At 41.3% G+C, this 18,527-nt stretch overlaps 1 protein-coding gene across 1 annotated transcript in view; it reads left to right on the plus strand.

The window, feature by feature from the left end:
- The window catches only part of CLDN18 (claudin 18), a 15,489-nt gene extending 2,647 nt beyond the window's left edge, over positions 1-12,842 (plus strand). Inside the window, exons 2-5 of the mRNA XM_024211863.1 lie at positions 7,140-7,304; positions 10,275-10,383; positions 11,275-11,385; positions 12,665-12,842. Coding sequence (XP_024067631.1) covers positions 7,140-7,304; positions 10,275-10,383; positions 11,275-11,385; positions 12,665-12,842 — 563 coding nt within the window. The remainder of the gene's footprint in view (positions 1-7,139; positions 7,305-10,274; positions 10,384-11,274; positions 11,386-12,664) is intronic.
- Positions 12,843-18,527: the final 5,685 nt, after the last annotated feature.

The raw sequence follows: 18,527 nt of genomic DNA on the forward strand, positions 1-18,527 counted from the left end.
TGTTAGTCTCTAAGGTGCCACAAGTACTCCTGTTCTTCTTAATTAGATTACTCTTTAAGTAATGTTGTAATAAGTAGAGCCTGTCAGGAATTTTTTGATGAAACACTTTTTTGTAGGAAAAATGTCCATTCATTAAACCAAAACTTTTTGCAGGAAGGGGTCAATTTTGACAAATTTCCTATGTCTACATGTTTGAAACAAAAAGTTCCGTTTTTCAGTTTGAAATGACTTTTCATTTAGAAATTTAAAATAATTTATAGTAAAATAATAAAAAAAAATTTAAAAGGTTAAAATCAAAATGAAACATTTGGAAATTAATAAAATTAAACATTTTGATTGACGTGATCTGACTTTTTTGGTTTGTGAAAGTTTTGAGATTTTTGACTTGTCATCCCAATTCAAGTTGGGAATCATTTTTCAAAATTTCAAAAATTTTTGCAGGATGGAAAACTTTCCCACCCATCTCTAGGAATAAGAAAATGTATTTAACAGTCACAGAAAGGTCATATTGCAAAAACAGGTCTGATCAGTATTATTTTCCATAGTGCATTGCTGAAATGTAAAGTTGGAATGACCAGGCTTTTAATTGTTTTTTTGTTTGTTTGTTTTTTAAAGATCATAGAAATCATAGAATCATAGAACTGAAGTAGGGTGACCAGATGTCCCGATTTTATAGGGACAGTCCCGATATTTGGAGCTTTTTCTTACAATGGGCACCGATTACCCCCCACCCCGTGTCCCGATTTTTCACACTTGCTATCTGGTTGCCCTAACTGGAAGGGACCTCAAGAGGTCATCTAGTCCAGTCCCCTGCACTCAAGGCAGGAATAAGTATTATCTAGACTATCCCTACAGGTGTTTGTCCAACCTTAAAAATCCCCAATGATATCCATATTCTGGTAATTTTAATTGGTAGTAGGGTTCCATTTTCATGCCTGTTCTGGTAAAATTGCATTTGTCCTTATTGAATTTCATCCTATTTACTTCAGACCATTTCTCCAGTTTGTCCAGATCATTTTGAATTTTAATCCTATCCTCCAAAGCACTTGCAACCCCTCCCATCTTGGTATCGTCCACAAACTTTGTACTCTCTATGCCATTATCTAAATCATTGATGAAGATATTGAACAGAACCGGACCCTGAACCGATCCCTGCGGGACTCCACTCGTTATGCCCTTCCAGCATGACTGTGAACCACTGATAACTACTCTCTGGGAATGATATTCCAACCAGTCATGCACCCATCTTCTAGTAGCTCCATCTAGGTTGTATTTCCCTAGTTTGTTTATAAGACGGTCATGCGAGACAATATGAAAAGTCTTACTAAAGTCAAGATATACCATATCTACTGCTTTCCCCCCATCCACAAGGCTTGTTACCCTGTCAAAGAAAGCTATAAGGTTGGTTTGACATGATTTGTTCTTGACAAATCCATGCTGACTGTTATTTATCACCTTATTTTCTTCCAAACTGATTGCTTAATTATTTGCTCCATTATCTTTCCGGGTACAGAAGTTAAGCTGACTGGTCTGTAATTCCCCGGGTTGTACTTATTTCCCTTTCTATAGATCGGCACTATATTTGCCCTTTTCCAGTCTTCTGGAATGTTTCCTGTTTTCCATGACTTTTCAAAGATAATTACTAATGGCTCAGCTATCTTCTCAGTCAGCTTCTTGAGTATTCTAGGATGCATTTCATCAGGCCGTGATGATTTGAAGACATCTAACTTGTCTAAGTAATTTTTGACTTGTTCTTTCCCTGTTTTAGAGTCTGATTCTATCTCATTTTCACTGGCTTTCACTATGTTAGACATCCAATGGCCACCAACCTTGTTGGTGAAAATTGAAACAAAGAAGTCATTAAGCACCTCTGCCATTTCCACATTTTCTGTTATTATCTTTCCCCCTTCATTGAGTAATGGGCCTACTCTGTCCTTGGTCTTCCTCTTGCTTCTAATGTATTTGTAGAAAGTTTTCTTTTTTCCTTTTATGTCCCTAGTTTGTTTAATCTTGTTTTGTGCCTTGGCTTTTCTAATTTTGTCCCTACATACAGTACTTGTGTTATTTGTTTATATTTATCCTTTGTAATTTGACCGAGTTTCCACTTTTTGTAGGAATCTTTTTTGAGTTTTAGATCATTGAAGATCTCCTGGTTAAGCCAGGGTGGTCTCTTGCCATACTTTCTATCTTTCCTATGCAGTGGGATAGTTTGCTTTTGTGCCCTTAATAATGTCTCTTTGAAAAACTGCCAACTGTTTTCAATTGTTTTCCCCCTTAGACTTGCTTCCCATGGGATTTTACCTACCAACTCCCTGAGTTTGCTAAAGTCTTCCTTCTTGAAATCCATTGTCTTTATTGTGCTGTTCTCCCTCCTACCATTCCTTAGAATCATGAACTCTACCATTTCGCGATCACTTTCACCCAAGTTGCCTTCCACTTTCAAATTCTCAACTAGTAGCTTTCTCCACCTTCTGAAATAAAAAATTTTCTCCAATACATTCCAAGAACTTGTTGGATAATCTGTGCCCTGCTGTGTTATTTTCCCAACAGATGTCTGGGTAGTTCCATTCCATAGCTCTGCTGCAGTCACATAGACAATGGCCACTCTCAGTAGCACTATGCTGATTTACACCAGCTGGGGATCTGGCCCATCACATGTTCTCTAACACACTCCATTTCAAAAGACAAGGGACTTGAGCCACAAAGAGGCCGTAGGCTGAGCTGAGGAGGAAATGCCAAGGAGAGTGGAGGAGCCTAAGCTCCACCCTTCAAAGGGATTTATGCCAGAGGGAGGTGAATGGAAGGACGCCAGTTGTGCCTGGCCCCTATGTGAGATAGAAGATAATGAGGTATCTTGTTCTCTCTCCCACATACCTTCCAAACCCATGTGGGGTGGGATATAACTTAGTGCATAATAATTCATTTTTTCTTCTGTTGACATGAACAATGTATTTTAAAAACTCATGACATGTCAGTCATCCCCTAGCAAAGCAATGTCCCCGCCTGCCTGGTCTTCTGCAGCTCAGCTACGCAGGGACAGAGCTCTACTGCTGTTTTTAAAATAAAGGACTTACCACCTCAAGGGAATCAATTCCTTAACTCTGGCCTCAATCCTCCAGCCCATGCTGGACTTCACTGAGAGATTTTTCTCCACAATGATTGCAGGGTTGGGACTAAAGCATTTTGAAACAGAGAGCGAGATCCATGGCTGTACTCTGGCTGCTTCACACCATATCAGAGGCACAAAAAGCAACTGGAATGTACCAGTTTATCTGATCCAGAATGTGCTAGTGACGTCTGAGAATCAGAGCACCCCTCCTATCATCTTACTTGCACCCAAATATTGTAATCTTTTATAGGACATTTGTAGGAAGTAAATGGGTGTCTCAGGGGAGAGCTTATCACTCCCTGAGAGGAAACCAGAGCTATAGATTCTATTCAATAGTGGCTTACTCACAGCTATGGAGTATTAATTTCACCGGTTGTCACTCAGCCAGCAGCACACACCTTGCTTGGTGATATCACGGGCTAGTTCTACTCTCACTGAAACCAAAGCAGATGAAATGAAACTTCAGCCTTTGTAAAGAAAAATGAGTAAAGGAACATTGTGCTTTTCTTCTCACTGCTTCCTCCTGCTCTGCACCAAATGTCTCGTGAACACCCTTTGGGGCTGATAACACTTATCCATCAGCCTCTTGATTTCTGATGAATAATAATGAAATCACACCTCTGTGCTGATGAGTGGGAGGCTGAAAATACCTGGTTTGTTAACACTTGTTATCAGTTGATAAGGACATACCTGATGATCAGAATGAGTCAGAGCAGCAATAACCTGTGATTGTCAATACGGCCCAATCCCACTGAAAGCCATGGTTATTTCAGGTTGGGTCTCTCCATGCATTCAGTGCTGCTTGTCATGTTCATCTGTAGGTGAGTTACTGCGCCAAGCTGATAAAGCTATTGGTTCTACCCAAACATGAGGTAACCCACTAATGCCAGGGAGATCTGATGTTCCTCTACATGGTCCCCTGACCACCTCCCCATCTAACATGGATCAAGCGGGTAGGGCAAGGCTGGCAGAATTGCAAATATTTCCCTTTCACTCCTGGCCAACTTGTTCTGCAATGTAATTTTTCTAAGGTAGCTATGTCAGCAGTCCTGTGATTGTGGGACAACAAGTTGTCCTGGTGGTATCAAATGTGAAAAGAATTATTGAAAAAAGGCTACCTCAAAACTCTGAGAAACACTCTTTAAAAATGTTCAAATCACCAGAGAATGGCACTGAAGAGAATGCCCTCTGTACTATGGCTTCTCCTCTGGGCAATGCCATATAGTTCACTTCTGGCTCTTTTCCATACAGTACTTTCTCCCTCACTGTCAGCTCATATACACCATCAACCGATGGCCATTCAGGTCAATAGGAGTCTTTACGACAGCCAGCACCAGCTAGGGTGACCAGACAGAAAATGTGAACAATCGGGATGGGGGTGGGGGGTAATAGGAGCCTATATAAGAAAAAGACCCAAAAATCGGGACAGTCCCTATAAAATCGGGACATCTGGTCACCCTAACACCAGCTAATAGCAGCCCACAAGGAGAAACACATGAGCTGGGAACATCCAGAACACAGTACCCCTCCAGCCACTCCCCCTTCCTTCACTCTGTGTGCTGAGCCTAGGATATGGAGTGGTGTAGAAGACGGTTATTCCAGCTCTGTGCCAGCTGAGAACACCTGCATAGCAAGAGAATTCCCAGCTGATGAGATCAGACCGGAAACTCTCATCCTCTTGGTCACATAGGTACTCTTGTTCTTGCAGAAACACAGGTATTCATACCCATAACAGCATTGACGTAAATAAAACTCAGTCATTGGAATGTTCGTGGAATGAAAAAAAGAGGCACAAATGTACCAAAATCAAATCACAAATGGTACCTTACAAACACATTTGTGACTGCATCCTCCCATTATTTGACCATCTCTGTTACTCTGATACCTTCTCATCTCTCATGGGGTCTTTAACAACTGGTATGGACACTGGCAAAGATATTATTGCCAAGAAATGTCTGCAGCCAAGTGTTAAATTGTGGATGAGATGAAATAGATGCCATTTCATTAGAAAGACTACTTGATATTCAAACACCATACACCTTTTTTCTCTGCTTGATAGAGAGGCAGCTTGAGAGATGTTAAGAGGTGTTGCTATAGATGATTCACAATATGTTGGGTTAGAGTTGGGAACCAACGTACAGTAGCTTTGTATGAGAGCATGTGTCAACTCTTCAATCTGCTTTTCACAGTTTGTTTGCTCAGTTGAAGCCTTATGTGAAAAGGAGTTGTTTGTGGGATTTCTCAGCATTGACATAACTTTCTGCATAAATCACAAGCTGCTACTCTTTGCTCACATGCACACTTGCCATGAGCAACATCTGGTACCAACCAAATCTGCTTATCTCATTGCCAGCCAGTGAAATAAACATGGCACACTCCTTTGGCTTATTGTAAGAAAACACCAAAGAGAATAAAGCCACCGCAAGGTGGCCATAGTTCTTTTTATTGCATTTTAAAAATTGCTATACCTGGTTAAGCTTTAGCTTTGTCTCTGGATCTCCAACAATGAAAGACATACCTGAATACCTAATACCTGAAAGACAGTGGACCTGATTGTCCCCCAGGCCCTGCACCTTGTGTTGCCATTCACACCCATGAAAAGTGAGTGTGAAATCCTAATTTCCTGATTTTAGTCATACTTGGCACTAGCCTTGCACAGCTGTAAATAGAGACTCTAGATCAGTAGTGGGCAATCTGCGGCCCACAGGCCGAACGTAGCCCATCAGGGTAATCTGCTGGCAGGTCACCAGACAGTTTGTTTACATTTGCACAGCCACCCGCAGCTCCCAGTGGCCGCAGTTCACCGTTCTCGGCCAATAGGAGCTGCGGGAAGTGGCGCTTAAAATCTGTCGGCTATGGGCTCCACTACCGCAAACCATTCACAATCTGGCCCATGCTGTCTCTCAATTTGTTTCAATTTCCACCTGTTTGAATTTAATTTAATATATAAAATAAAGTACATTTCAAAACAAAACATTGTTTCAAAATGAAAAATCACAACTTTCTGTTCCCAAAATGTCCGACATTTCTGTAACTGTGTTCCAATTTTTTTTGAAGTAAAATTTCACCAAAATCAATAAATTTTCATGAAAAATGTTGGTTTTGTCAAAAACGGCATTTTCTTATGGAAAACTGTTTTGACCAAAAAAAAAAATTCCAACCGACTACTAACATCATTTGAAAAGGGGGAACCCTGTAAATGGTAAAGATAAAGATGCAGATTTGCAAAGGTATTTAGGTGCTCAAAGATGCTGACAGGCCCTTATCTACACCACTGGTGTCTAAACACCTATATAAAACTGGCCCAAGTTCAATTTAGAGCTAACTGGACGATTTGTGATGTATCTGTGGGCCAATCTCATTCTTCCCTTGCTTCTTACAGTGTGGGACAGGAAGCTCACTCCTATGTGGAAGAGCACCTAGAAGGTCAACATGCCAGGTTCAGAGTATGCTCAATGGGAATAGTTCATGGGGACATAGATTTAACATCTTTCCTTCTGCATATGAAAGGGCAGCCTCCGGTGTGACTCAAGAAATGATTGTTTCCCATCACCCCAGAAAAATGCTTTCATTTTCATAAATATTTTTCTTTGAAAATGTAAAGATTTTTCTTAAAAAAGTAAAAAACCCAAAGCTGAAAATATTTCAGTTTTTGGCAACTGAAAAGCTTAAAATTTAAAACCAAAAATGTTCAGTTTTTTTTGGCTGCTAAAAACAAAAGAAAAAATGTTGGGTTTTGGTTTATCGATGAAAACCTAAAATGGTTTGACAAAAACAGAATTTTGGGGGTGAAAATTTTCATTTTTGTTGAAAAGCCATGTGCCTTTGAAAAAAATGTTTTTGATGGAAAATATCTGAACAGCTCCGTCAGCCTCATCATGGCTCTCAGCTCTTCTCTGAGAATTCATGTGGTTGGAAACAGCAATGCTCATTGTGGCCCATGTTGGCTGTCCCCAGCCTTCCAGCCAGAGCCTGGACTACACCCCCATGTTATGTAGTCAAATGTTTTTTTCCTTGACTTGTTTTGCAGCAATGTTCCAGGCTGTGAGAGCCCTAATGATCGTGGGCATCGTCCTGGGTGCCATTGGCCTCCTTGTGTCCATTTTCGCCCTGAAATGCATTCGTATTGGCAATATGGAGGACTCCGCAAAAGCCAACATGACTCTGACCTCTGGCATCATGTTTATTGTGGCTGGTAAGTCATTGTGCTCTACACAATTTCTTCTATTATGTGCAAAGCTCAGCCAGCAGCTGAATTTAAGATTGAGGAAGTCTTTGTAAAACAAAAAAGCAAAAGGACAAATACAGTCAAGATGCACAGGGAACGAATGTTTCAGAATTGCAAACTGCAGTGCTACCAACAATGGCAATATTTCTGTTGTTTTTATTAAGGCCTCAGCTCCAAGAGTCATGTAAATATATGAGAACCTCAGTTTTCATTTGATAAAAAAGTAAGTTTCTAGCCTTCATGGAGATGGAAAACAGCACCAAATTGTGAACCCTAAAAGCTCAAAAAACAGACAAATAAAAAGAGCCCAGAAATTACTTTTAAAGTTTCATGATTTTTAAGACAGTTTCATGATTTTTGAATACTTGGGATTGCCAATAAAATCCAGTTATGCTTGTCTTCCTCATGTGGGCAATCCCAGAGGTTCTAGTAACATGACTTGCATGAATAAATAAGCAGAATTTACCCCGTATTTGCACTAAGCAACCAACCGTGAAAGTGGTGATGCCTAAGGGAATTCCTTCATCACAGATTTACCCACAATCCATTGCAGGTGAGTAAAGAAATTGAGTCCATAGTCTCACTGAAGCATCATTCTGGAATGATTCAGCAGGATTGTTGTAAGAAAGGGTATGTCCAGACTACCCGCCGTATCGGCGGGTAGCGATAGATTTATCAGAGATCAATATATCGCATCTCGCTAAGACGCAATATATCGATCCCCAAACGCGCTCCCTGTCGACTCCGGAACTCCACCGGACCGAGCGGCGGTAGTGGAGTCGACGGGGGAGCCGTGGCCGTTGATCCCGCGCCGTGAGGACCCAAGGTAAATCGATCTAAGATACTTTGACTTCAGCTACGCTATTCACGTAGCTGAAGTTGCGTATCTTAGATCGATTTCCCCCCCCCCCCCCAGTGTAGACCAGCCCAAAGACACGAGAAGTAATTCTTCCACTTTACTCCATCCTGATAAGGCCTCAGCTGGAGTACTGTGTCCAGTTTTGGGTCCCACATTTCAGGAAAGATGTGGACAAATTGGAGAAACTCCAGAGAGAAGCAACAAAAATGATTGAAGGTCTAGATAACATGACCTATGAGGGAAGATTGAAAAAACTGGGTTTGTTTAGTCTGGAGAAGAGAAGACTGAGAAGGGGCATGATAACAGTTTTCAAGTACATAAAAGGTTGTTACACGGAGGAGGGAGAAAAAATTTTCTCTTTAACTTCTGAGGATAGAACAAGAAGCAATGGTGTTAAATTGCAGCAAGGGCGATTTAGGTTGGACATTAGGAAAAACTTCCTAACTGTCAGGGTAGTTAAACACTGGAACAAATTGCCTGGGAAGGTTGTGGAATCTCCATTATTGGAGGTTTTTAAGAACAGGTTAGACAAAAACCTGTCAGGAATGGTCTAGTTATTATTTAGTCCTGCCTTGAATGCAGATGATGGGACTAGATGACCTATTGAGGTCTCTTCCAGGCCTTCACTTCTATCATTCTATGAAGGCCTGATTTCTGCAATGCTTACTCAGGTTGAGCACTTACTCAGGCAGGTTGTCTCAGTGACCTCAAACAAAACAGTTCAAGCATGTACAATATACACTGTTTGGATGAAAGAAAGGGCTTCATATAATGTGGCTTCCTTTTTGCATTTAAAATACATATAATTTTACTCACTGACTTCACAGGGAGCAGAGTTAGGCCAACAGTGAAAGTCTGTGCAAATCCCACCCATATATTCTACATTTATGAAATCACTGAAAGACAATGAATGGAAGAGTTATCTATCTAAAATACAGGCAAGGCCCCAGCTATCATGTGGCATATTAGAGCTGGCGAGCAAAGTCGAAAGGAAGGATTGTCCAATGGTTAGATCTAGCCTAGCCTTCAGGAGACCTGGCTTTGATTCCTTGCTGTGCTATAGACTTGCTGTGTGACCTCAAGTAACTCTCTGTAAAATGGAGATTATTGCACTTCCCAAAGTCACCAGGCGCTGGGAGGATAAATGCATTAAAGACTGTGACATGCCCAGATACTAGGCTAATGGGAGTAATTTGATACCTAAGATGGAAACACCACTGATTTCTGTGCTCCTGGCTCCTCAAGCTCTCCAACTCATGCCATCAATAAAGTATTACTTGCATTTTTATTTGGCTATTAAAACCCATTTGATTTCCACAGCCCCCAAATTTTCAGTTGTCAGCATGCTGGAAATAGAGGGTCTTATAGGGGAGCCAGAGGCTATGGCAGCTGGATAAAGGATAGGTGGGGCTTTTGGAAGGTGTCAGAGTCAGTGTTGCTGGTTGGCAAACAGGGGACTTTTGAGGACTTTGGTAATGTGATGGGTTTGAGTTTTTTCCTTCATGCTTTGGGGCAGGGATATCTGTGACTTCAAATTTGCAAGAGGGATGTTTGGATTCCGCATTACCAACTCCAGAAAACTTTCATAGCTGCTATTTGCACCCTTTTCCAATATCCCAATGATTGTGAAAAGATTTTTTTCCCCATGAAAAATTTAATGACAATGAAAATTCTTTTTTTGAAGTTTTTCATTGAAAAACCAAAATCTCAAAAACAGAAAAAAAGGTGGTTTTCAGCAATCAGAATTTACATGTCTCAAAATGGATTTCCATTGAGAAAAGGTTGAACAGGAAAAATCTACCAGCTCTACTAGAGAAGGTTTTTTGGGGTAGGGGAAGGGGAAGGCCGGGTTGTAATGAATGCTTTGATTCTGGAGCACTCCATTATGGAGCAATTTACATGGAAACCTGACAATTCTTGGTCTCAATGCTACTGCCATTGTATAACTTGTGCAAAGTGATTGCAATTGGAGTGGTAGGTAGCACTTTACTCCCATTTTTTCAGAGATCTGAATGACTCCCTGACATATAAGGCAGTGGGGAATCTTGCTCCCAGTCCCACATTCTCTCTGTTCCCAGGTCTATGTGCTATTGCCGGAGTGTCGGTATTTGCCAACATGCTGGTCACAAACTTCTGGATGTCAACAGCCAATATGTACCAAGGATCGATGCAGACCATCCAGACAAGGTAACCTTCTCCTCTTGTGAAGAGCAATCAGTGCAAGATCGGTATAGCTCAGAAATAGAATGTTAGCATTGGCATGCAGTAGCCACAGCTGCCCCAGAATCAACAAGCATGTAGTGATGGTATCTAGTCTGTGTTTTCAGATCAATTCTGATGCTATGGCTAGATGGATTTATCAGGCCAGATCTTTAGCTGTGATGAGTGCACAGTGTAGCTTTAAACCATCCTAGGGGTCCCCTGATATCAGGTCTACTCTATCCAAAGCCAGTCCCCCAAGCATATACTCAGCCTTCTGTAACTTGTACCAGCTGCTAATGGTCCCCAGAGGCTATTACAGCAGCTGGGGACAGGGCTGCCCAGTAATGTCATTTTTCTAGTATGTCTGTAGGGAAGGGGGTATGATGTAGAAGTAACTATAGTGGTGATACGCTACTTGATTATTCCCCTGCATGGAGTGGGATTGGGGAGGGGTCGAGGTCCTGCTTTAAGATCTGATCCAAAGTCCAGTGTAGTTAATGGTAGTTTGTCAATTGCCTTCAGTGGGCACTTTGAAGACTGAAATGAATAAACAAGCAACCAAAACAATGTAGCTGAGTGATGTCCATGTTCACGTAGCCAAACCAAAGGAGTAGGGAGAACGCATCAGTCCCCTCTACAACATGGACGACACTTGTGCGGCTGGGGTGGGATATAGTCACTCTCATTCCTGTTGGGACAGAGGGAAATCTGAAGGTAAAAACTAAGAAAGACCTCTGCTAAGAAAGACCAACATGGTAGAAGAGAGATCCTGCTCCAGGAGAGAATTCTGTATCTTAAATACACTTCAAAACAAATTGCATGGAGAGTTCCTGCACCCCCACAGCATTACGGGCCCTTTGTCTTTTTATTTTGTAGGTATACTTTTGGTTCAGCCTTATTCGTTGGCTGGGTTGCTGGGGGCTTGTCCCTGGTAGGAGGCGTTATGATGTGCATTGCCTGCAGGGGACTGGTACCAGAAGAAACGAAGTAAGTCCCTATGCTTCTAAATTGGAAGCTTTGCTGGTAATGAAATAGTGTTTGATCGTGCACTAGGAAGCGATGGACACTCTTCTGCGGGGTTCATTATTTTAAGGCACATCACAGATCTCTAGCTTAGATTACCCTGGCAAGCACTGGATGTGCAAAACATATATAGCCCATGGACCAGATGCACAGTAGCTGCAATCATATGGCACACCCAGGTTACAAAGGATATAATGATTAGAGCTTGACAATTTTTTTTCAGAGAATAGTAATTTGACTGAAAAATGTATTTTGGGGGGCAAACTATATGCAAATTCAGGCTAAATTTTGGCATAGTTTGGCCAAAAAATTATTTTTTTTAAAGTAAAAATATTTCTTTTTGATTTTTTTGTTTTGAAACTTTTTGTTTCATTTTGAAATTTGGCCACTTTTTTAAATAAACAAAAACAAACAACAGTGAAAAACAGCCAAAAAGATCCCAAATGAAAAACCAAAAAGCATTCATAATGGGTTCACAAAAATTAATTTTCTCAAGTTTTTCAATTCAGTGAAACATTTAGAAAAAGATTGGTTTGGATTTGAATTGAACCAAATTGGCGGGAGGCAAGGGGGAGGGATTTTTCATTTTGGCCCTGGAACTCAAATTATTTTGAACTCAATTATTTGCTCAGCTGTAATCATGTCATCTGTGGGCCCCCTAAGAATACAGACTACTTACTCGTATAGTGTTGTTTACTTACATGAGTCTCATGATATTGTTTCTCTTCCCTGACTGGATGATATATATGTCAACAAGGTATGAATTGTGATTTTTACAATCAAACATACAATTCAAAATGTGCACTATGTTGGTTAGCTAACTTTGTTACATAAATTACAGCATGAGTTGCAAATTGTGTAACTTGTCATAGAATCTCTGAAGCCAAAGGAGCTAGGACAATTTACACCAGATGCAAATCTGTCCCTGTATGTTTCATTGTTACATTTTCAGTCTGCAATTCAAACAATCTGCAGGCCAGGAATTATTCAGGGAAGAAACTGGTGAAGCATTTCAAATAACAAATTTAAAGGAGAGAATTTTGCAATCTGTTTGTGGACATTTGGCACTCATTTTTGTCAGGGCCTCCAAGTGATACGATAATACAAATAATAGGAATTAATATAGTGCTTAATCAGTTGCATTAAATCCAGGAACTCACAGGAATAAAGTTCAGAGCGGAGTGGATATTGGAGGTTGTCACAGAGTCTGCATTGCTGACATTGTATTTTATTTCTCTTTCAGTTACAAGGCAGTGTCCTACAATGCATCAGGACGGAATATCTCCTACAAGACTGCGCCATATAAGGCTGGTACTGGCTATGAATCTGAAGCCAAAAGTAAAAAAGTCTCAGCATACGATGACACTGCTCGTAGCGATGACGGGAAACGCTCATACCCTTCAAAATATGACTATGTCTAGAAGTCCTTCAGGGGTCAAAGATACACTATTGTTCTATAACACTTTGTAGTCCAAAAACAAACCAAAAAGAGTGCTCAAACAAGAGGCACATGGGCCTGTACATAGGTTCACTCTTTCTTATTTTGTTTGGTTTACTGTGGTGAGGTGTGGGGCATTTTTATTGGTTGCTAATGTGACCTTGATTTGACTTTGTACTGGTGTCCCCAGTATGATGAGGTCCATAAAACAAGCAGCGTGTTCTTCTAGTTGTTCTCATCCTTAAAAGAGATGGTTAGTATTTCAAATACAGCTTATGAAAGCCAAAAGCATGGTTCTCCCATGCACCATTTTCTGTTTCTGTTAATTGATTTACATTTCTATTTAATAACAGAACACAGCTGGAGTTTGCAATCCCATGTAAATCAATCATGATCATGTTTGTGTTTGTGACTAAAAACTAAACAGCACTGAGAGCAGGCATGAAAGGCCTTTGAAAGTCAGATTGCTAAACCCAAATGTCTGTGCTGACTAGTAACAAAAGGCAATTGTCTCCAAAAACGCTGGTGGCCGATCTTAATTACAGAGCAGTATGTAAAAACAGCACCACACCACTATATTCCCCATCTCCCCATTCAATTTCACGCAAGGTATAGAGAGTTGCCTCTTGTTTTTTTCAGATCCTGGAGACCTTAATGTAACCTCTAGTTATGGTCAGAGAAAGTGACAGTGCTTTGCTTAAATGATAGTGTATCTTTGCCCTAGCTTTGTAACCTAGCCTTGCCACAGCAGGTTAAAGAGACGAAAAATCATTGCCTTTTGTGTTATATGCTGTGTGCTTTAATGAAATTCCAATGGCCTTTCTTTAAGCATAGTGAGCATAGCTCGGCAGATCCCACATTTGTGCTTGGTCATCACTTGTACCCAGACACTTCCTTCCCTGGTACTGTAATGTATTATATAATGCTGATTTGGTGTGATATTTAATTTGATTTACCTTACTTAGACATTAGATGTAACCTGTGATACCAAAGTATATTTATTTCCTCTGATCCCATCGGGGAATATACATAATCCATTGTCATTCCTAGGCATGGTATTTTCTGTGAGAGCTGAGAACCTTTGTGCACAACTGGTATTTCTGCAGATGTCATCTTTAATGAAGCCAGGCGAATTTCTCATTTAGAATTAATTAGAGTCACATTTGGAGCAGGAATCCCATGGAGCATTAGATGTGTAACTCTCTTCACTGACATTACGGCTTCCTCGTATTAATTCTTCCCATACTGATTTGAATATTAACCCCTTAAAGGGTCACTATCATCTTCTCAGTGGTCAATTTGACAATACAATCTGCTTGAGTCATCAAGGCCAAGAGCACAAAAAAGGGACCTCGCTCAGTCCAGAGGATGGGAAGCATCATCTGTCACCTGAGCAAGTCTGACTCAAGGGATATCTTTGATGGGTCTCTGAACAGTGACTCCTTGGCAGAGTGAGGATCCTTCTCATGAGGGGCTTTGATGGTTTAAAGGGATAAGCAAAAGAGGGATCCTAGAAGCCCTTCCCTCCCAAGCAGCCATTTTGATAGCTATCTGTGATGGGATTTTGCTCTCGTTCTTGGTAACAGTCTGAGTTCTCTGTATCCACTAGCTTGTGAACTCAACTGAAATGGAACAGAAATGAAGGCAGAAGATTTCCCCAACAATTTGATCCTTTTAATGTCTGGAGGTATTGACAGCATCACCTTTCAACACACACTGATTGTGTGTCTATTAAACTCCTAAGCACAGTGTATCATGAATCTCCGTACTCACACTGCGTGTAGTCCACACACATATGTGCACATGGCCCATCACAAGACTGAAGCCCCGCAGTGAGCCCACGCTGGATGGGTCCCAGGGGGAGTGGTTATGCACCCTATGTGTATCTCCACACTAGCTCCAAATAGCAGAGTGTGTAAAGGGAGTTTGGAGGTGGGTCAGGGTGGAGCCACAAGAATCCAGAGGCCCAGAAAGGATGCACCATTTGTGGAAGGGCATCAGCAGCACAGGGGCTGTGGTGAAGCCACAAGGCTCAGCGGAGATGAACTGCATCCCCTAATCCTAATGCAGAACCCTAAACAAAGCCTTATTGTACTGCGTTGGGGTGAGAGTACGTGAATGTCACCAATTAAGTACAAAGAATGCTCACTTCCTTAAACCCAGAACCACAGAAGGTATAAATCTGCATAGCAATATTGTATTCAATGGAGATACGCTGATTTACACCACTGGAGGTTTGGGATCATTATTTTTACAGGCCCATTTAGTTACATGGCACTAAGATGTTTGCTATTTTTTTTTTTTTTTTACTAATGTGTTTGTTACTTTGAAGACTAGATTTTCATACAGCTCTGATACATACTTTGCTTTTGTGTCTGTGTTTTGCATGCTGGAAATATTGTGCTCCATTATGTTTTTGTTACTTGAATATTAAAGAAAGTGACTTTAAGTTTGAAAAGTGTTAGTTGATTTATTTGGCTTTTGTTTTGTCATTCCCTGAAGCTAAGTAAACAGTAGCCATTAATTTCCCTGCATTACTAGATTCATTCCAGCTTTGAACTCGTCAAGCTCTGAGGGGTGTGATCTGCAAAAGAGGGAAAAATGGGTCTTGTTTTTTGCCTCTTCTAGGTGTATAAAGAAGAACTAGAAGGGATTTTGTTGTTGGGTTTTCAAAGTTTCTTTCCTGCCTGTTGTTACATTGGAAATTCAGTTTTATAAGGAGGGTTGCTTTGAGCTCCAATAATATGTTCTCCAATATGTGCTCCATACAGAACGCTGCATATGGATCTGGAATGATAAATCAGGAATCTACTTTTAACTTTTAAGAGTTAAGTGAATCAGAGCATCAGATCCAATGACTACATTTTGCCCAACAAACTCAAAGAACTCTCATATTACTTTTGCAAGACATTTAGAAGATCTATTGCTGCCTGTTACCAGGAAATCTAGCCATGCTGGGCGCCTCTTATTAAAAAGCAAACAAGTCACATATTAGCAGATGGCTGCTTTTACTGTGTAAACACAGAGAACCTGCAACGGCAAAGCACAAAAAAGGTTTCTTCTGATAACGGAGGTTCAGATGGCTGCTAGTTTTCACCACGAGTCTGGTTCACGTGCTCATTATGTGAAAGTGCAAAAGGTATTTTGGGTTTGCTTGTCATTTCCTGTTGGGCAGCTAAAGAGTCTAATCCCATACAACTGGAAAGCACAACCTGTGATCTCCAAGAGATTGGGTGGATCTTTCAGTCAGTTGTACTGTTACTGACATGGTTCATCATCATATGAATATGAGAAACAACCTAGCTCAGACTTCATTTACCTTTAATGAACCGTTAAAAATATATTCTGGTACACTAATAGAAAATCCAACAGAGATGCTACTGTAACCCACTGGTGAGTATATGTTATGGGCTCCTCTGTGGCCGATCTGCAAAGGATATGAGTGTATTACAGCCCAAACTAGCAATTGCTGACTCTTTAGCTTTACCTACAACAGCTCATGTTTTTATCTGTGGAGGTTCCCGGTTCAGTCCCTAGTGTGTCCGTCAAGATGGCAGAAGTCACTTTATCACAACGCCACAGGGTTGAGTCAGCACTGCAAACCAATGGATTTACCCCAGCATAGAACTGAAGTAGCATAGTGGTGAATTAGGCCTCCAGTCTCCAAACCGCACCAGATCAAACAGTTGGGGAAAAAAACAATGACCAGCTGACTGTGAAAAATCCCTGAATCACAGAAAACATAGGTCCTGATCCTGCAAATCCTTAGGCACAGTTTTAACCAAACTCATGTGAATAGGGCCATTGAACTCAGTTAGTCGACTTGCAGCAGTAAAGTTAAACATCTTTGCAGGATTGGGGCCATAACCAGTTCAGGCTCTGCCCCTGACTTGCACTCAATAGCCCTTCAAGGAAAGGGATCATTAGAAAAACAAATACTTCTGAATACTTCATTGTGCTTTGAATGGGACAAAAATTGCTGGTATGCTCCCACTTCTGCTGCTAGATTCCATCAGAAGAGAGCTTGAAAAGACTGGAACTGTTTAGTTTAGATAGCAGTCAGATAAGTGGTGGCATGACAGAGGTACATAAAATAATGAGGAATAGAATAGAGGCATGGAATAATCACAAGAATAAATTTTTGACCATACAAGAACAAAGTGTAACCCAATTAAATTACAAGGCAACACACTGAAATGTAGTAAATATTTTTTACACAACACAGTTAGTTTGAAGTGCTCACTGACCCTGATATTATTGAGGCAAAATTCTGAATAGGATTCAAATGAGTACAGTATCTGAATAACAAGAACATAAACAGATATGTCACAGAGGATGAAATAGAGAGGAGTGAAAAGTGGAATTTCCATTCCTAGGGAAATTCCAACAATTAATTATTTGTTTTTGTCCTGAAACAGGAGGAAAAATGAAAACATCAACATTTTTCATGGAATAAAAATTTCTGAAAACATTCAATTCCAAACTACACCGAACCCCCCCCCCCCCCCCCCCCCCCCCCCCCCCAGCGCCGCCCCGCCACACACCCCCCCCCGCGGAGCGCTGCTGCCGAATCCCCCCCCAGCACCCCCCGCGCACCCAGCCGCCGAAACAAAAACAACCCACCCCACCCCCAGTGCCACCCGACCGAACCCAAAAAAAACCCAAAAACCCTGAGGCCCCCCAAAACCCCAAGATTGGCCGCCCCTTACCAGGTGCCGCCCCAAGCACATGCTTGGTCGGCTGGTGCCTGGAGCCGGCCCTGCTGGAATCCATCTTTAACCTGGTGCTTTTCCATTGCGAAGGAGGGAGTGGGAACCCAGAGAGGGACAAAGGATTCCTGCCTTATGCAAAAGATATATAAATGGGTGGAACAGAACAAAGGGAGAGCCATCATGAGGAAACCCCTAGTTACCACCTGAGCTGGAACATGGGCTGTACCAGGGGAAAGGACTGTCCCCAGACTAGGAAGACGTCCAGTCTGTGAAAGAAACTTATTGAAACATCTCTCAGGGTGAGATTTTATCTGAACTGAGTTGTATTACTGTATTAGGCTTAGATTTGCGTGTTTTATTTTATTTCACTTGGTAATTCACTTTGTTCTGTCTGATACTACTTGGAACCACTTAAATCCTACTTTCTGTATTTAATAAAATCACTTTTTAATTGTTAATTAACTCAGAGTATGTATTAATACCTGAGTGGGGGAGGGAACAGCTGTGCATACCTCTCTATCAGTGTTATAGAGGGCGAACAATTTATGAGTTTATCCTGTAAAAGCTTTATACAGGGTAAAACAGATTTATTTGGGGTTTAGACCCCATTGGGAGTTGGGCATCTGAGTGTTAAAGACAGGAACGCTTCTGTAAGTTGCTTTCAGGTTAAGTCTGTAGCTCTGGGGCATGTGGTCCAGACCCTGGGTCTGTGTTGGAGCAGACTGGCATGTCAGGCTCAACAAGACAGGGTGCTGGATTCCTAGGCCGGCAGAGAAAACAGGGGCAGAAGTAGTCTTGGCACATCAGTTGGCAGTTCTCAAGAGGGTTTCTGTGACCCAACCCATCACAGGTCCCCTACCCCTCAGAAGAGTGGGCTAACCATTGAGTTAAGGGATATTCTGCTAGCAGGTTTCCTTACTCTCTAATGCTGAATCTGTTCCACTGTGGCTCAATAA

Source organism: Terrapene carolina, unplaced genomic scaffold (assembly GCF_002925995.2).
Source record: "Terrapene carolina triunguis isolate 2854851 unplaced genomic scaffold, T_m_triunguis-2.0 Scaffold837, whole genome shotgun sequence".
NCBI lineage: Eukaryota > Metazoa > Chordata > Testudines > Emydidae > Terrapene > Terrapene triunguis.